We start from the raw sequence: 20,379 nt of genomic DNA on the forward strand, positions 1-20,379 counted from the left end.
GGATAAGGGAGTATCTAAACAATAGGAAGCAGAGAGTTACGGTGAGGGGTGAGACCTCCGATTGGCGTGAAGTCACCAGTGGAGTCCCACAGGGCTCTGTATTCGGTCCTATCTTGTTTCTGATATATGTAAACGATCTCCCGGAGGGTATCGATTCATTTCTCTCAATGTTTGCGGACGATGCCAAAATTATGAGGATTAAAACAGAAGAGGACTGTTTGAGGCTTCAAGAAGACCTAGACAAGCTGAAGGAATGGTCGAACAAATGGTTGTTAGAGTTTAACCCAACCAAATGTAATGTAATGAAGATAGGTGTAGGGAGCAGGAGGCCAGATACAAGGTATCATCTGGGAGAGGAAATTCTTCAGGAGTCAGAGAAAGAAAAAGGACTTGGGGGTTGATATCACGCCAGACCTGTCTCCTGCAGCACATATCAAGAGGGTAACATCAGCGGCATATGCCAGGCTGGCCAACATACGAACGGCATTCAGAAACTTGTGTAAAGAATCATTCAGAACTTTGTATACCACATATGTCAGGCCAATCCTGGAGTATGCAGCCCCAGCATGGAGTCCATATTTAGTCAAGGATAAGACTAAACTGGAAAAGGTTCAAAGATTTGCCACCAGACTAGTACCCGAGCTGAAAGGTATGAGCTACGAGGAGAGACTACGGGAATTAAACCTCACTTCGCTGGAAGACAGAAGAGTTAGGGGGTACATGATCACCACATTCAAGATTCTGAAGGGAATTGATAGGGTAGATAAAGACAGGCTATTTAACACAAGGGGACACAAGTGGAAACAGCGCCCAAATGAGCCACAGAGATATTAGAAAGAACTTTTTTAGTGTCAGAGTGGTTAACACATGGAATGCATTAGGAAGTGTTGTGGTGGAGGCTGACTCCATACACAGTTTCAAGTGTAGATATGATATGTTTCAAGTAGATATGTAGAGGAGAGATTCCTGAGCCCAATAGGCTCAGGAATCTGTACACGTGTTGATTGACGGTTGAGAGGCGGGACCAAGGAGCCAGAGCTCAACCCCCGCAAACACAACTAGGCGAGTACACACACACACACACGCCACTCTTTTTGTATATATATATAATTTCTCAACTACTTTGACAAAGTAAGGTAGCTGCTATAGAAACTAGTATTATTAAGCACTTAAACCTAATGGTGACCCACCCGTCCCCGTACTTAATCGGTGAAAGGTGGCTGGGCGAAGCCCTAGATCTCTTGACTGCAAAACGATTTGGCGGGAGAGATTTGGGGACGAGTGGGGAAGGATGGAGAGGCAAAAATGAGGTATCTTGGGGGGGGGTGGAAGGAGACGTGAAGAGAGGCAAAATATGGAAATAGATGAGAAGTGATTGAGAGGGGACATGAGGGCTGGTGGGTGGGTGGGGGAGGGAGGGATCAGAGCGCAACTAGATCTCCGCTTAAGTTTGTTGCTATATCGAAATGTTCATTAATTTGTTTCATTCATACGTCCGATTATAAACTAAAGACGACACTGCTGAATAAAAAAAACCCAAGGCGATTGTGTATAAATAGTTGTTTACAAACCCTGGTGGAGGGTTGTGTGGAGGTGTGTGAACTTGATCACCTTGACCCACCTTTCATTACCCCATAGCAGTTCCGTAATGAGTTATTGTTCCACTCTTTTGATTCGATAAATTTAGTTCTTAAGCTAAGAATGATCGCTTGACAGAGGCAACAAGCAAGCAAGCAAACAAGCATCAAAGTGGCGCGAGAGTGGAAATAAGTGCTCACAATATGGCAGCGCGCCTGCGGGAATGTGCTCTTACCCGCCATTCACTAAATCAATAATATTGGAACGTGCAGCTTTGGCAGAGAGGCAATGTTGGCCGTGGCGAGTGTGTTGACGATTGGAGGAGGAGGAGGAGGAGGAGAGTGCACACACACGATGAATAAGGAGGCAGGTAATGAAGCGGAGGAGGCGGGGGGTTGTAAAAGTGAGCGGCCTTTAAAAGCCTGGCATGAGGGCGGGCGCGGGAAGAGTTCCCGGCCGAGCATCGTCTGCTAGGGTGTCAGTGGCGGCACGACGGCCTCGACGCTCAGGTGGTCGCTCCTCGCACACCTCGCCACTCTCCACTACCTCCCTTGTGATCTGGAGCCCTGCCTCTTGTCGGTGCTACCACCCCCTTCATAAAGCTGACGTAAAGCCAACCCAACCGCCGCCATGGATTCCGTAACGATGCCCAATTACTCGTACGTGTTTAAATTCGAGGAAGACTTTGACACTCTGGAAAAGAGGCGATGGATGAGGGAGAACTGGATGATGTGCTTCTACTACATCGGCGCCTACATGATCGTCATCTACGGCGGGAAGCTGTACATGCAGAGCCGGCCCCGCCTGGAGCTGCGCTTGCCATTGTTCATGTGGAATGTGTTCTTGGCCGTGTTCTCCATGTGGGGCGCCTACCGCAGTGCTCCGGAGCTCCTCTATGTCCTCAACAAATACGGCTTCCGATACTCCGTCTGCATCCCCGGCCCCAGGTAATTAACACGTGGCCACGGTACTGGTGTGTGTGTGTGTGTGTGTGTGTGTGTGTGTCTGGGTGTCTGGGTGTGTGTGTGTGTGTGTCTGGGTGTGTGTGTGTGTGTCTGGGTGTGTGTGTGTGTGTCTGGGTGTGTGTGTGTGTGTCTGGGTGTGTGTGTCTGGGTGTGTGTGTGTCTGTCTGGGTGTGTGTGTGTCCTCACCTAATTGTGCTTGTGGGGGTTGAGCTTTGGCTCTTTGGTCCCGCCTCTCAACTGTCAATCAACTGGTGTACAGGTTCCTGAGCCTACTGGGCTGTATCATATCTACATTTGAAACTGTGTATGGAGTCAGCCTCCACCACATCACTGCCTAATGCATTCCATTTATTAACTCTGACACTGAAAAAATTCTTTCTAACGTCTCTGTGGCTCATCTGGATACTCATCTGGGTCTCTGTGTGTCTGTCTGTCTCTGTGTGTCTGTCTGTCTCTGTGTGTGTGTGTCTGTCTCTGTGTGTGTGTCTGTCTCTGTCTCTGTGTCTGTCTCTGTGTGTGTGTCTGTCTCTGTGTCTGTGTGAGTGAAAGTCTCGAGGTCCGAGGATTATGTCAGCGTGTCTGGGCTTTGAATCTTATGTATTAGTGTTGTCTTCGCTGGTTCATACAACTGATGGAATTATTGTATTATTTTCATTACTTAACGTTACATTAAACGTTGGTATTGGGCGCTCTGGACAGCCTGTGTACTCGCTTAGTTGTGCTTGCTGGGGTTGAGCTCTGGCTCTGTGGTCCTGCCTCTCAGCTGTCAATCAACTGGTGTAGAGATTCTTGAGCCTACTGGGCTCTATGATGTACCTGTATGTGTGCGCTGTTAACCTGTGGCTCTCAAGACCTGAGCATTGCTGAGGTATTAATAGTGCGTGTAGACTAGTGGGTGTGGAGCATGTATTAGTGGTGTAAACCTGTGGTGTGTAAAGTTAGTGTTGATGTAGGGCGGGCGAGGGGGCCGGGCGCGGTCCATGGTTAAAGGTAAACTTACCGTGCACAGGGCTGCCTCCTGCCGGCTTTTCCTCCCAAGGCAGGTGTGTGTGTACGTGTGTGTGTGTGTGTGTGTGTGTGTGTGTGTGTGTGTGTGTGTGTGTGTGTGTGTGTGTGTGTGTGTGTGTGTGTGTACGTGTACGTACTCACCTAGTTGTGCTTGCTGGGGGTTGAGCTTTTAGCTCTGATCCCGCCTCTCTGCCGCCAGTTGAGGATGAGTGTCTCAACAATTTTGCATACAAGTCTAGAGAGCCACAAGTCAACAGAGCGCGCGCGCGGGCACACGGTGTATATGTATGTATGTATGTGTATATAATGTATGTATGTATGTATGTATGTATGTATGTATGTATATCTGTCTGTCTCTGTAAGGAGGGGGAGGGGTGTTAACACCACATAGCCGTTATGAAGGGCTTGTAGCTTGTAGAAGCATCATGGACTGGGATTAGTGACAAGTGTTGTGTGTGTGTGTGTGTGTGTGTGTGTGTGTGTGTGTGTGTGTGTGTGTGCGTGTGCGTGTGTGAGATTACGTCACCACACAGGTGGCTAAACAATACTTGCCAGACACCATCTCTGGTGTCTTGCAATAATGTGTTCTTACTTTCCATTACCTTCAGTGGAATTTACATTTTCTTCAGTAATGCTGAATACCAACTCTGCAACAAGCAGGTTATTTACATTGATGGCATGTAGCCCAATTGTGAAGTTTGTGAAGGAACGAGAGACTTAACACATAGCTGACATGCACACCTACTGGATGTGAACTAAATTTGAGTTTGTGTACCTCCACACTGGTCGTGTGAGTGGTGTGGAAAAGGTTAGAAGCACATGTGTTCAGAAACTGAACCCCAAAATTCATTTGTCTGCGCAAGTTAAACTTGTTAAGCTAGTTACATAGTTTAATGCATCAACAGTTTTGTCTAGCATAATGTGTTCAAGATTTTTACTTCAACAATCCCTAAGCTAAACATTTTACATTTTTAAATTAACACACTTAGGCATACTCAACAATGTGCTGCTACCCTCTTCTGTGTGATGGATTACAAATTGTAGATCAAAAAGTAGCTAAGTTCATCTAATATCTCCATCCCACAGGATGGTTAGTCATACATGGAATCACGAGAGAACATGAAATGCGAGGGTGATCTATTGGCCTGCACTAACGCAATCTGGGAAGAGCACAAGAATATCTTGCCATATTCGTGGGTGTATTAAGTAGTTACAGAGCTCAAAGTGCCTCGTACCTTATGGGCATAAATCAATGATAACCAGGCACTCAGATATAGTATTGGCGAGTATGTCCAAACTCTTGTTTACATAGTTTACCGTTGGGATGTTTACCGTTGGGGAATTATCACCTGCGACCTCTTGCCATAGATACTGATGCTGACCGTACATATTGCTCCTGGTTCTGAACATAGCACGAGTATAGAGTTATGATTTCTGCCCTTTGAGTGTCAGTGATTACTCTTGTGCCATCCATAAGTTCCTGAAATATTGCTGTCTTACATCAGAGTGGAATGCTTGGATCTAACTCAATTGCAGGATTATCACGTGCAACTTTTCATTTGATGTGAACTAGTTACATAAAATTTGGTGAAAATTATTTGAATTGTATTTTGTGAACTTGCGCGTCTTAAAAAAATAACATAAATTAGATGCCTCATTTGCAGAGATAATGTTCTTTCTGTATATTGCAATTTTTTGTTTAGAAAGATTCGTGACTTAAAAATGAAAGTTTATTAAATATAGGCATGTGCGACAGGTCTGCACAACACATGCTTTCATAGGTCTGCACAACACATGCTTTCATAGGTCTGCACAACACATGCTTTCATAGGTCTGCACAACACATGCTTTCATAGGTCTGCACAACACATGCTTTCATAGGTCTGCACAACACATGCTTTCATAGGTCTGCACAACACATGCTTTCATAGGTCTGCACAACACATGCTTTCATAGGTCTGCACAACACATGCTTTCATAGGTTAATACGTTTGTAACTAGCACAGTTAAGTATCAGAAGTAATGTAGAGATCTGGACACTTAAAATAATGGGGAAATAATTGGTTATAAATGTTTGCCGACGTCTGATAGTTTGGTCTACGTTTATGTTAAACAAAATTGGAAGCAACGCGTGTGTAAATTAAAGTATTATCCGTATCAAACGTATCAAGTAGTATCTTAGGATGGATTTGTAGGACAACCAATAATGGCTGGCGTCCAATACCCTGCAGGCGAGGTTACTCTCGGGAAAAACCCGGCCAACATAGACTGGAAACAGCCAGTCTTCAAAAAAATTACAGGCGGGATGAAATTAGTGTATAGGTTTAGTTTAGCTTCATAAACGTAGCGTGAACGTAGTATAATTAGCGATATTGGAAGCATGTTTATCCACTATATCACAGTCGTGTTATTTGCTTAAATAGATGAAATTCTGTCTTAGGCTTCAAGACGGGTATCAACTAGTTCAAAGATTTTGCTGAATCACGCTAAGCGGGTTTTTGCCCAGTTGATGGTCAAGGAAGTTAACCGGTTTTTGTGTTTTTTTGTTTTTTTTCCATTCTGCGTTTCTTGGTTTAGCTTCGTCAGGGTTACCTCCCTATCATTACCCCCCCCCCCATCACTACCATTAATAATTTATTAAATATTAAAGGGGTTCCTGGTGGTAGTATGGCTCGTTCTCGACGCACAATCGAGAATTCCTGGTTCGAATTCTGGGTGGGACAGAAATGGTTGGGTATATTTCATTTCACCTAATGACTCTGTCCACCTAGGAGTAGGTACTCAGGAGTTAGTCAGCTTGTTGTGGGGTTGTATCCTGGGCGGGGTTATTAATTTGGCCTGGTGAGGGGGGGCTCGATAAATCCCAAACGTGTATGAATACACTCTGGCTTCCTGTCCCCCAACACAGTTAATTATAATAATTTCGACTGGTTTTGGTTATCCTTTATTGCCATTGTCTCCGACTATTACTTATTGAACATGTAGCTTATTACGTTTTAAAGTTTTAGCGTTTTATAAAGTTTTAGCGTTTTTTATGAAGACGAACAATTAATTTTGTCTTAAATTTTCTGTGCCTGGAACTGGGTGACGGGCTGAGTGTATCTGCCATATTGGGGTGAGTTCACACACTGTTGACTGGTTAAGGTGATGATGCACAAGTGAAAGAAGCACAGTTGACTCTGCATCCTGTCCAACTGAGGGATGAAAGATCGGGGAGTTTATCTCCTCAGGACCTTAAGAATGCGGAAAATTGCCTAAAGTGGCGCATATCTGGTTGCTCTTGGTCCATCCACAATGTTGGGGTGGCTCTGCTTGTGGTGAAGGGGGGAGGGAGGGACGAAAGTAGAACTTAATTTTTTTTAATATCATTAAATGTTAAGTTTAAATACTGCTACCATACCCAGGTCTTCTTAATGTTAACGTTTAATGCCCAGTATATATATATCAAATGTTTTGAAATATAAGTAAACAATGAATGTAAATAGTTTACATTTAAGACCTTGGTAAATATTGGTTTACAAAGTGTTGTTTATCTATGGAATCAATTACTGGATACCATAAGCGTAGGATCGATGGATGGACGTTTTCAAAGCGTAGGCCTGAAATATTTGAGTTTAGGCGGATATGAAGAACTGCTGTCTAGTAGGGGCCAATAGGCCTTCTAAAGTTTCCTTAAGTCTTACGCTCTTATGAGGGCTAATTTTCCCGCAAGTGCTTGAATACTTTCCCGCGTGTTGGTGTCGACCGTTGAGAGCCTGGCTCGGTGCTCAGCTGTATTTCATTGACTTTCTGGCACCCTTGAGATTTAGGCTCTTAATAGGTCGAATATTGATGGATTGTATTTTCATACGACCCGTCGTTTAGGTAAAAAAAAAAATTGGAGGTAGTTATTAAGGCTAGCTGTGTAAAGTTGGCAACATGTACTAAATGTAATGTGGATGTTGGTGGGAGGATAGCGTTGCTATGCATGCGAGCGGATGAGCATCGTCAGGCATATGGATGAGTGACACTGCATGCCATGAACAGATGGGCAGTGCCGATTGATTGTATTGATGGGGGTGAAGGGGCTTGGACTGTTGCCTGGTGTGCGCGCCGCGAGGTAAGGTGAGGATGGGCGAGGCTGGCTGGGAGCTATATGGATGTATACGCAAGGTTGCTAGGGGTGAGGTTGGTGTGGTGTTGTGGGGGGCAGGACATGCACATTGCTTGGAAGCACAGTGTGAAGTGCACTGGCCCACTTCCCCCTCGCCCAGGGCCGTGGGGGGGGGGGGGGGTTGAACTTCACCTGGTACCAGCGCGTCTAGTTCCTTGCCCTTATACTTTTCCTCTTGCTTTCTCTCCATTTCTCTCGCACGCTTTCTTAATTTCTCTTTGTGTTTTAATACTTCGAAATCTTCTTTGTGGTTGATAGTACATTTAAACGTTTGATATTTGCTAGGTTAGTAAACTGCCTTCCCCTTCACCCCTGGTGTATGTTAGGCTGGCGAACATGGCCCCTGGTGTATGTTAGGCTGGCGAACATGGCCCCTGGTGTATGTTAGGCTGGCGAACATGGCCCCTGGTGTATGTTAGGCTGGCGAACATGGCCCCTGGTGTATGTTAGGCTGGCGAACATGGCCCCTGGTGTATGTTAGGCTGGCGAACATGGCCCCTGGTGTATGTTAGGCTGGCGAACATGGCCCCTGGTGTATGTTAGGCTGGCGAACATGGCCCCTGGTGTATGTTAGGCTGGCGAACATGGCCCCTGGTGTATGTTAGGCTGGCGAACATGGCCCCTGGTGTATGTTAGGCTGGCGAACATGGCCCCTGGTGTATGTTAGGCTGGCGAACATGGCCCCTGGTGTATGTTAGGCTGGCGAACATGGCCCCTGGTGTATGTTAGGCTGGCGAACATGGCTCCTGGTGTATGTTAGGCTGCCGAACATGGCCCCTGGTGTATGTTAGGCTGACGAACATGGACGCTGATATGCTGCATGAGCCATACCCATGAGTCAGTGGGGGTGCGGTGGTGAAACGCCGCGCCCACTAAGATGTTAGTTACCTATCAGTACTTGTCCATCAGTGTACGGGGAGCGAGGGATACCCCTTTATGCCCCGCCTGTACCCGACACACTTGAATAAGTTCCGTAACAGGGTTAGTAAAATCCAGCAGGAAAAAGACTGTAAACTGTTTTCCCTCGAGTTTACATAGCATCTGCCACTTCATAACAGGCTGGTACACAACAAGGAGAAGCAGGCTGGAATAACGTGGATAATACCTAGCAACTGAACCTCAAGGACAGAAAGCAAAAACACAGTCAGAGGATCTGGCTACTGCTTTATAGAATGAATATTTTAGTAGTAGTGTCGAACACTGGTAGTCGTGTTGGAACGTGTTCACAGATTGCTTTATTAAGATTTAAGTCGCCCAAACGATGGCACGGGCATGAATAGCCCGTAATGTTACACCGACTGGAATTGTCTATACTTTGTACATATCCGACAGTCCGTTGTTTTGATGGGCTTGGTGTGTGTTGACCAAGTAAACTAGGGGCCGCTCCAAGCAACAACCTGGTGGACCAAGCTCTCGAGGGTTAAGCCTGGCCTCGGGCCGGGCTTAGGGAGTAGAACTCCTCCCAGAACCCCTTCAAGCAGGCAAATGGACCTCAACGTGTCTTAAGAATTGGCATTCGCTATGAAAGAAATTAAATCTGCAACAAGAATAAATATATAAATATTTCGTTTAGATGGGTACATCACAATTTTGTTTACAGTATATACACCACGTACATCCCAGCTAGCGTGGAATGTTTACAGTATATACACCACGTACATCCCAGCTAGCGTGGAATGTTTACAGTATATACACCACGTACATCCCAGCTAGCGTGGAATGCACCACACACATTCCTGCTAGACCTGCCTTTTGGTCTCGGGACCAAAAAGCCGAAGCTCAACCCCCGCAAGCTCAATTAGGTGAGTACTGTAGGCCTACTTACCTTACGAGCGGCGGTGGTGGAAGCATTAGGCTGTGGCTTCAGGGCACTAAACCCCTAATTGTTCAGTTACGCATGTTCCAACATGTGTTTCAGAATTTACTGCCAATATTCTGCTATATAATAGGAATTCAAATTTTTTGTTAAATTTTCCTACAGGCCACAATATGCTTTGCAACCGTACTTTTTATTTTCACAGTATTATTGCTTACATGATATCCAAATCAAAGATTTCTGGCTAGCAATTCAATTTCTTGGCTAGCGACGGCTGGGATAGCATGATTGATAACGTCATGGTAGAGTGGAAATTGACCGACTGGTAAAACAAATGTTGATGCGTAACCTGGCATTGACGGGGCGTTGGTTTGAGTGGGTGAGGGGGGGAGAGGGGAGACTAGTGACGTCATGGGTAATTGTCCATGGAGGGGAAAGGGGCGTGGTTGAACGTCTGATGACGTCATTGCTGGTGTGGGGAGGCTGATTGGTGGAGAGAGTTATGAGGTGAGGCGGCGGGCCAGTGGCGTGACTGTCCACGCCACTGTCCCAACACGTGTCCACGGCTTTAACAGGAAGAAGCGGGCCCGCTGCTAAAGTGACTTCATCAGGCTATTATGCCAACGTCCCGTGATGAAACGATATCGCCGTCTCAAGCATGACTCGATATAATAGAAATGTCAAGATTGTGTTCTAATCAGTATCGTCAATTCACGATGCACTTTTTCGTTGTATTTTTTTTGTTATACACGTTACCCCTGTGGGCTGTGACCGAAAGCTTTAGATATAGTGGATTTAGCAAGGAATGTTCAGGCTAAAGTTCACGATTTCATGGTGAACTATAGTTTTTAATTTGCTTTGTCATGGTTAAGGTGCCAGTGGTAGTTAAACGCTAACCGCTGTTGCAGTTAATGTTGTGTGTTGTGTGTTAATGTTTAGCGTGGAATAAGCGAGCGGTTATTGTCCGGGCAACAACGGTCAATACTGACTATGCAGCACAGTCAATGTACATTGACAGTGTGCACTGGCTGCAGCCGGCAAGGCTTGGATACGTTGCTAGCAACTGGGTGAATACGTCGTCCAAGTATTTGGGCTAGAGATAAGTCACTTGTGTTGAAGAAATGTGCCAAAAGTCGCTTGTATTTTGTTCACATTGAGTTACATAGTGATGTGTAAAGAATTAGCCGAGGGTTAGCTTTTTAACTTAATTGTAGAAGCCTAAACGGTAGCACTCACGAAGTCGAGCAGTCTGCAGACTGTCTGACCCACATAGATATGTGGCTCGGTCTGCATAATATTGCCATGTATGGCATAAAATTTCACTTTCCCGGGTGTATTCAACTTTGTTGGACTTTTCTGTATATTTCTTGCCTCTGGCTTCAGATAGGCAATCTTGGATTATGATAAGTCTGTAAGAACACATTCTTTGGTTTACTCAGTAATTGTTATGTATTGGGAAGCCAGTGTGGCATCGAAGCTTTAGGAGACAGTCAAGAGTTGAACTACAGTTTTAGCAATTTATATTTGAGGGACGTTGACCTTTTTCATAAAGATGGTTGGAAGGCGTCTGTGCTAGGTGGGTGTACATAGGCATTTTTATACCAGTTAGTCTTACATTTGTATTAGGATCATTGCCGCTCGAGATACAAAGGTTCCTTCATGTTGAGTGACGTAAATATATGAAAGCATTTGTCAAGTGCCGGTAATGTACCAGGGATTAGTGTAGCGGGGATGTTGCGTATGCATTTTATGAGAGGTAGTTTTTATTACTAATATTTACCCCATAACTGGTATGGTCTTTGCAATGAAGAGTCTTTGCCTCTTCAAATCATACGGCTAAATTTTAAAATTATCATTTCAAGATTTTATTGGTTTATTGGCCTTATTAGTCTCATACGAGGCGATGGTATTGACAGGAAAGCTGTTGAAGGCCTTGTGTGTGATGGAAAGGTAAACACAGACCCTCTGGACTATTGAGGTTTGGTCAGCACGTGAAAGTTAACTTTGTCAAGGTCACAGGTTAAACCTGGCATGTGTGTGTGTGTGTGTGACCGTCAACGGTCATAGTGACTTTATGCTAAAGCTTGGTATTTCTTCCACGAACAAGCTGAAGGAATCTTGTCTTGTCATATCTCCTGTCTTGGCATCTTTTACCTCGTGTTTATAATTATATATTCTGTATATTAATTGTATATATTCTGTATATTAATTGTATATATTCTGTATATTAATTATTAATTGCACAAATGTTCATTTGTGCAAGCGTGACGGCGGTGGCGACAACTCTTACTGATGATGATAGTTAAATGTCCAATATTTATAATGGGAGTGTTGAACTAGCCACAGCAGGTTGCCTCGTGACTAAACATTCATAAAGATGGCGTTACTTAATATTGTTACCTATAACACCTTACCCCCCCCCCCAGAGAATTTAAAGATGAAATTATAGTTTCTTAAAGTTTTGCTCAAAATGTTTGATTTCTTGTGTTGCTCGCCCCGGACACGGTCAGCAGTGAAGTTGACACTGACCGTCACACTGGTGTTGACTACACACACACAAAAAACATTCCCGATAGGACTTTTTGTTTGACCTTGACCAGCGTGTAGTGAGCACTTGTGCCAGCCTGTTAACCTTGTTGTTAGGGGGAGGAGGAGAGGTGGTGGTGGTGTGTGCTCACCTAGTTGTGCTTGCGGGGGTTGAGCTCTGGCTCTCTGGTCCCGCCTCTCAACTGTCAATCAACTGGTGTACTACTGGGCTCTTATCATATCTACACTTGAAACTGTGTATGGAGTCAGCCTCCACCACATCACTGCCTAATACATTCCACCAGTTAACTACTCTGACACTGAAAAAGTTCCTTCTAACGTCCCTGTGGCTCATTTGGGTACTCGGTTTCCACCTGTGTTGCCTTGTTCGCGTCCCACCAGTGTTGAATAGTTTATCCTTGTCTACCATGTCAATACCCCTGAGAATTTTGTAGGTAGTGATCATGTTTCCCCTTCTCTTCTATCTTCCAGTGTCGTAAGGTGCATCTCTCGGAGCCTTTCCTTGTAAATCATGCCTCTTAGTTCTGGGACTAGTCCAGTGGCATACCTCCTGAACTTTTTCCAGCTTCGTCTTGTGCTTGACAAGGTACAGCCTCCATACTGGGGCCGCATACTCCAGGATTGGTCTTGCATATGTGGTATACAAGATTCTGAATGATTCCTTACACAGAAAGGTGTACTCGCCTATTTGTGCTTGCGGGGGTTGAGCTCTGGCTCTTTGGTCCCGCTTCTCAACTGTCAATCAACTGGTGTACAGGTTCCTGAGCCTATTTGGCTCACACACAGTGTGTGCGTGCGTGTGTGCGCACGTCGGCTGGCCGGCCTCCACGGCCTCCCTCTCTCCTCCACTTTCTCCGTCCGCTCTTGTACTGTCCTTGCACTAATGACGCTGCTCAAGATGCGTGTGTGTAAAAATTCGCCGTTGGGCCCGGCCAGTCAAATGTGTGAAGGCTGTTGTGTGGTAGCATTTTGGTCTCGTTGGCTGATATGTCAGTGTGCGACTCGATTTTTTTTGTACTTGGGTACAACAATTTTTTTTTTTTTTGGGGGGGGGGGGGGGGGCATTTTTTTGTCTTCGTCTGACAAGGTTGTCTTGGGCTTCCTCTTCCCCTGCACGATACTCCCATTTACAGCCACAGTTTCTCGTAGATTGTTTCCGTTAGCAGAATCTCCGTTCCGTTAATTTGTGTTCCGTTAACAGAACCTCGTCACCCACCACCTGTCCATTACCCTAGGAGCAGCCTCGTGTGTCAACAATACACGAGAGTTTTCCCCACTTGTGTCGCGTATTTGTTAGAATGGTTAGTTTTGACAATTGTTGTATAAATAACTGGAATAAAATTAATATAAAAGGGCTGAAAGTATGACAGAAAAATTACAATTTGGAGAGGTCTGACCTAGGCCGCCAGAAGAGGCCGTCCCCGACCATATCCATATTGTGTTCGTGATTGCCCGTCTGCAAAATAGGGGACCTCCCAGAATGTAATATGTAATATATATAATATATATATATATATATATATATATATATATATATATAATATATTTCTAAAAATCTAGTTCCATTTATTATATGTAGAACTATGGTGCAGTAAGCGGGGCTTGGCTCGAACTCCGGAAGCCTGTGATAATTCCTCGGACGTCCTGTTAAAAACTGGTATTTCAGCCTATTAATTAGCACTTTCTCCGTCAGAGATAACGAGGCTTTTACATACGTGGCTGATTGATGGTGGACAATACACAGGATGCATGATTAAGTGACCTAGTTTCCATTGCTTCTTGGAGTGCTGGCCTGCTTAAAGTTGCCAGAACTCTCACTAAACAAGCTAGAGTTGTGTTTTTATAGATTCAGCTACTCAAGTTCCAAGTAGCACAGGCTATGGTGAGCCCGTAGTGCACTTGCCTGGCACAGGAGCGGTGCTGAAACTGTTCGCAAGCTAGAGGAGGAACTCTGCTTAATTAATGAAGTGCTATTCCATCCTCCGTCCCGTCCCAAGTCCTTATCCTGACCCCTTCCAAGTGCTATATTAGTCGTAATGGCTTGACACTTTCTCTGCTAATTTCCCTCCCTCACTTGGAGCTGGTGTCGACATTACATATTTCAGTATCTATCTAGAATCAAGGTTGTTAGGTTAGGTTAGAGTTTTTTTGTTTATAAATAAGCATGTCTATAGTAAGCACGCCAAAGTAAACAAATTAAAGCTAATATTTTACTTCGAAATAAATTTGGATAAAAAGTGTCCAGAATACCTAGACATTTCCTAATCTGTATATGCTCGGTCTGTGAATATTTTATTTTAAAATTACTTGAAAAGTTTTTTCCCAGTTTTTATCCCCAAATTGTCTAAGAAATAAGACCAAAATTGCCTTGGTAGAGGAAAATGGGCGATTTTGAACCGAACTGGAAATTTGTTTCCCCATGTTGACCTCTGGGGCCAGATTCACGAAGCTGTCACGCAAGTACTTACGAACGTGTACATCTTTCCTCAATCTTTGACGGCTTTGGTTACAGTTATTTAAGTTTACAAGCATGAAAACTTCCCGATCAACTGTTATAAACAGCCTGCTGGTGCTTCGGAGCTCATTAACTGTTTAATAATTGTAAACAAAGCCGCCAAAGATTGAGAAAAGATGTAGAGGTTGGTAAGTGCTTGTGTAACTGCTTGGTGACTGTGGCCCCTGAAGACGAGTAGCTCCTCGTGACTGTGGCCCCTGAAGACGAGTAGCTCCTCGTGACTGTGGCCCCTGAAGACGAGTAGCTCCTCGTGACTGTGGCCCCTGAAGACGAGTAGCTCCTCGTGACTGTGGCCCCTGAAGACGAGTAGCTCCTCGTGACTGTGGCCCCTGAAGACGAGTAGCTCCTCGTGACTGTGGCCCCTGAAGACGAGTAGCTCCTCGTGACTGCTCTTGTGTGAAGCCGCGCACAACCACAACAACACTGGAAATGATTTACACTTTTTTCAAACGCATTTTAGATCTCGCTCAATTTATTATGTTTACAAGCCGGTGGCAAGAGGGTCTTTGGGGGGGGGGTGTTAAAGGTGAGGTCGCCTTTTTCCCTCCACCGTTATGGCCAATTTGCTCCCCCGCCCCCCCCCCCCCATTCATGACAAAGGTGAACGCCCCCCCCCCCCTTGCCGCCGCCCCCCCTCCCCTCATCCCGGCTATATTGGGGATGGGTGTTGTACCCCCCCCCCCCTAATTAGTGTTAGAAAGTATACTACAGAAATAAATGCTACACCTACACTACAGAAAGGAATACCTTTAGAAAGTATACTGCAGAAAGGTCAGTAACACTTGGCAATGTCTGTAACATCGGCAAGTGTTAATATATCGCCACACACAGGCGCAGCGCTGTGTGTGTGTGTGTGTGTGTGTGTGTGTGTGTGTGTGTGTGTGTGTGTGTGTGTGTGTGTGTTCCTTCTCTGGAATGTTCTAATAATAAATACATCAGAAGTACCTGGATATTGATCTTGGGAACCTTAGGAAAGGTTGCAGTAGGAAAAGAATGCATTCTTACTAAATTCTCGTTCCGAAGAATTTCGGCTAAAAGAAAAGCTTCTTTTAGCTCTCCGTACGATGCTGTCAAACAGTTGGTGGTATTGAACTTGGGTGAGTTTACCCACTGGCCAGCGTGCTCGTCCCTGCCTCTTGTGGGGGCGGGGGAGGGGGAGCAGCGTATAGAGTGGTAGATTGACTAGTGTGGCCCGGGCTCTGGGGCGGCGTCGGGGTCTGGCCCGGGCTCTGGGGCGGCGTCGGGCTCTGGCGCGGCGTCGGGGCCTGGTCCGGGCTCTGGCGCGGCGTCGGGGCCTGGTCCGGGCTCTGGCGCGACGTCGGGGCCTGGTCCGGGCTCTGGCGCGGCGTCGGGGCCGGGCCCCGCCCTCACTGGAATTCCCGCCTTCTCAGCCGCCGCCAACCGGCATGTGTGATAAGGGTCACCGCACCTGCTGTGATAAACACCATATCTGCTAGTTATCATAGTAATATCGTTAAGAGCGCTCACTGTTGCTGACATTAACCCCTGCCACTCACGCCAGGGGTTAATCGGTAGTCTACCAATTAATCTACCTCCTATCTACCTAATCAATAGTAGTCTTTTTGTTTTTTAGGGACGCGAGTCTTATTTTCCTCGGCGTCACCCCTTTCTCTTTTGTTCTGACCTAGGTTCATGTGTGTGTTCTTTAGTATACTCGTCTAAATATTGGGCTCGGCTCAGACTAGAACTGCAGTAAAAAAGGTCAAAATATTCATGGTCATTGACATTAAGACTAACAAAAATCATGGTTCGCACAAGCAAGTATTATTTGCTGCGTCAGATGATGTATTCTTCCCGGGCGTGATGAATTCTTTGAAGGCCTCGTTCAGGGGCGCCCCTCTTGAAAGTCATGATCATGGCCTAGACGCACAAAGTGGACACTTCTAGTAGTTCACGGGGTCTAGCCACTAGTGAGGACACGCCTGGTAGTTCACAAGGTCTAGCCACTAGTGAGGACACGCCTGGTAGTTGACAGGGACTAGCCACTAGTGAGGACACGCCTGGTAGTTGACAGGGACTAGCCACTAGTGAGGACACGCCTGGTAGTTGACAGGGACTAGCCACTAGTGAGGACACGCCTGGTAGTTGACAGGGACTAGCCACTAGTGAGGACACGCCTGGTAGTTGACAGGGACTAGCCACTAGTGAGGACTCCTTGTATAGAGGTTTATTACAGAGGGTTCTGTATCGCAGTAGTCTCCGCAATCTGGTCACACCCGAAAATTCCAGGTAAAGATTCCTGCGGCAGGACAGACATTTGGGCAGACGATGAGTTGCAATAATGGGGCTGGAGATATGACCAAACTACACGTCAGAAAATGGAGAAACGACGACGTTTCAGTCCGTCCTGGACCCATTTTCCAGTAGAGTAAATTTACGAGACTTGATAATGGTTCGAAACTTCGTAGTTTCTCCATTTTCTAATGTGGGGTTTGGTCATCACATTTGCGCACTATTCATTTCACTCGAGGCCTACGTTCACCCGCCGTAAATAGGGACCTGGGAGTTAAACAGCTATGATGGGTTACATTCTGGTGAAGATCAGTCGTTGGCCTGTGGGGTGACCTCGAGAAACATATCGGGCTTCCTGTCCCCGATAATGGGGAAACTGAAACTTGCAATAGTTTACAAGCTTTGTCGACTTGTAATTGCCAATGTTTCGTAGAGTACTAGAGGTGTACAGTGTGTGTGTACGTGTGTGTACTAAGAGGTCTGTCATTGGGTTGTAGTGACGTCACTGTAAGGTTTGCGGGACGTAGTGATGGTGTGGGAGCAACCTGTCATCTTACAAAGAACGTCGCATTTCCCACGTATGTTATAAAAGGCCAAAAATCGTCGTACAAGAAAATGGAAGCGGCTGGCGAAAGTGACGAACTGTCCCGTTTTCTATTTATGGGTCCTCTGGTAGGTTAGGAGAGACCACTTTAAATTGACCGTTTTCTGGACGTTGGGAAACCTTAGGAGAGCGGACTTGGTGGGCGATGGTGGACTTCCCCAGCCACCCGAGGGGGCGACGGACGGGGTTGGTACGCCTGGATACACGGTGATGTGCTGGTCTTACCAAGTGGGCCCACGGAGGTACTGACCTCAGTCAGGACTCGCACTTTACACAACTTGCGAAACCTTCACATCTTTCCCCATTCATTTTTGCTTTGTTTTCAAACAGAAGTTTGGGTTGAAACACAACGAGGTTCTTTATAACAATATTCATGGGATGGGAAATTTCGAAGCTCGAAAGCCGTTTAATGAATGTGAACAAATCCGCCATGATTTATGAAAGATGTACAGGTTTCGTAGCGTAAATTCTTGTTGAATCGTAGCCCTGGTGGTGGTGAATGAGGCAGCGGCAGTCTTCACCCGGTGATGTGACGCGACGCAGAGAGCAGCGCAGATAATTTGCCACTGTCTGTATATCTGGTGCCTTGGGTGCCATAATAATGTGATGAACGTTGATCTGGGACAAAGTTGTCTGCGCGATCACCCATTCAATGTGGACCAGACACATCGGCATTTAACCAGCTGACCAAGTGACGCGCGTATCAACAACTTGAGTAATTGATGATAACAGAAGAGTGCCGGACCAACCGGGCTGTGGTGGATATGTGGGTCTGCGGGTCGCTCCAAGCAAACAGCCTGGTGGACCAAACTCTCACAAGTCAAGCCTGGTCTCGGGCCGGGCTTAGAGTTGAACAACTCGCAGAACCCATCAAGCAGACCTCAAGCAAGCAGGTGACATGTTCTCTTCCTCTCGCACTAGGGTAGCCATCTGTACTTGCCGCTCTTTACTGAAAGAATAGAGAGCAACGCTGTGTAAATTTGGTTATGCGCTCTGCTCCTTAAGTACTTTGTTGCGTAATTGTGTAGTTTCTTGTACTTTTTACATAGTTATGGTTTCTTGAACGTCCCCCTAGGCTACTTCTCTCTAACATCGTGGGCCAGCCGCCAAGACAATCTCTATAGCTGGCGTACCTCCAACCCCATTAATGTCAAGGACGTCCCTTTTATTATGCCCGTCAGGTGATTACTTTCATATTGGCTCACATAACACACACTGTCGCGTCGCGTTGCCCTGTCGTCCGAAGCTGTCCCCCCTCCCTGGGGGGACACACCCTTACGGACCATATTCGTACCTCATGGGTCTTTGGACCACTGTCGCTTCCCTTTCACCTGTTTTATATTTCGGCCCAAGGCTTTGAGCGCGAGGACCCAGTCTTGAAGGCCACAAGTCTGTGTAAGGCACTGTTAAGGCAGCGTTCTTGTGACTGGCGTAAGGCTGCTGCTGGCACAGCGTAGCTTCGTACGCACGTCTGGGTGAGAGTGAAAGTTGGCCGGTGTTGACACTAACTGGCTGTTGAGTGGAGAGTATAGTTTGTACAAATTAATTGTTTGAAAGTATCCACTACATTGTTGTCTTTGTTCACTTTCTAGAGGTGTAACCCAAATCTTGAATCATTGAGCATGAAGTTATCGGCACTTCCTGTCTCCAATAATTGCTTCATGCCACTAATGATATCAAACTAGACCAGGATCACTTTAATTAACCCATTCAGTTTGCTTGGTTGGAGTCAGAGTTTGGTTCCTGTGGATCCCTTCCCATATTGGTCTCTGAAGGCATGATAGAACCTAGTTGGCCAAAACTTTCCCTCATAGGGGGAATTGATTACCAACTTGGACTGCCTTTGAGCAGCGTGAGAGCAGTAATATTCCGGGAACATCAAAATCTCGTAGACTTGAGGCAAAGTGAAATTCACACCAGTTACTCCATCTATTATTCTATTATGCAGGAAGACCCGCACGTCTATGGGTCATCCAATAATGTTAGCAGACTTCTAGATGTTACCACTGCTAGGCTTAGGCTCGGCTACAAGTACCTCTGGCAGTTTGTAACATCTGCTGATGTAGACTTGACTAAATGTAAACTCTGTCAGCAGAACTATTCGCATACTTTGCGTCATTATATAATGGAATGTGAAAAAATCGCGAAATTAAGAGAACACAATCAATGGTGTCAAAGAAATGTATAAGTACTTCATTCATAATTATGTGCTGCCAGGAATCTTAGCGAAGTATCCAGAATTTGCTTACTGTAGGTGCAGCCTGCACATGACTGTAAAGCTGCCGCCCAGTTGGGTGGGTGTGGAACAAGACTAGTAACTGTGACTCACCATAGATATAAAGTGCCTTGAATAGTGAATAAATCCACAAGGGCCGTGATGAGGGTTCGAACTTACGTCCATGGAACGTTACGCCATGGCCATGTCGTGGTGCAGTGGATTAAGGCGCGTCTAGGATCATCCTGGACGCAAAGTTTAGCATTTTAGTTTTGTATAAGTAACCTTCAGTGTTTCTCTTAGCTACATTGTCTGGTCAGAATCCTTTGTTCATAGGGGTCTGACAGCTGAGTGGACAGCGCTTCGGATTCGTAGTCTTGAGGTTCCGGGTTCGATCCCCGGTGGAGGCGGAAACAAATGGGCAGTTTCTTTCACCCGTGATACCCCTGTTCACCTAGCGGTAAATAGGCATCTGGGAGTTAGACAGCTGCTGCAGGCTGCTTCTTGGAAGGGGGGGGGGGTGTAAAAAAAGTGGCCTGGTCGAGGACCGGGCCGCGGGGACGCTAAGCCCCGAAATTATCTCCAGATAACCAAGATATATTTAGTGTCTAGCCTAATCCTGCTGAGTGACATGTGGCCAGATAAAAGATAACGAACACAGGAAAAGTGTTATCGTGTTGAACGTTGCGTCATATATTACGCAACGCTTATTACGCTTGGTACCG

General features: G+C 45.9%; 1 protein-coding gene across 3 annotated transcripts in view; it reads left to right on the forward strand.

The window, feature by feature from the left end:
* Positions 1–20,379, forward strand: part of Baldspot (elongation of very long chain fatty acids protein baldspot) — a 197,900-nt gene that overhangs the window by 156,020 nt on the left and 21,501 nt on the right. Inside the window, exon 1 of one of the 3 annotated variants that reach the window (XM_045765722.2) lies at positions 2,017–2,525. The exons of the other annotated variants lie outside the window; for them this stretch is intronic. Within the exon in view, the coding sequence (XP_045621678.1) occupies positions 2,209–2,525 (317 nt within the window). The 5' untranslated portion in view covers positions 2,017–2,208. Of the gene's footprint in view, positions 1–2,016; positions 2,526–20,379 lie in introns of those variants that run through there. 3 annotated transcript variants of the gene reach the window in all.

This window comes from Procambarus clarkii, chromosome 17 (assembly GCF_040958095.1).
Source record: "Procambarus clarkii isolate CNS0578487 chromosome 17, FALCON_Pclarkii_2.0, whole genome shotgun sequence".
Lineage (NCBI taxonomy): Eukaryota > Metazoa > Arthropoda > Malacostraca > Decapoda > Cambaridae > Procambarus > Procambarus clarkii.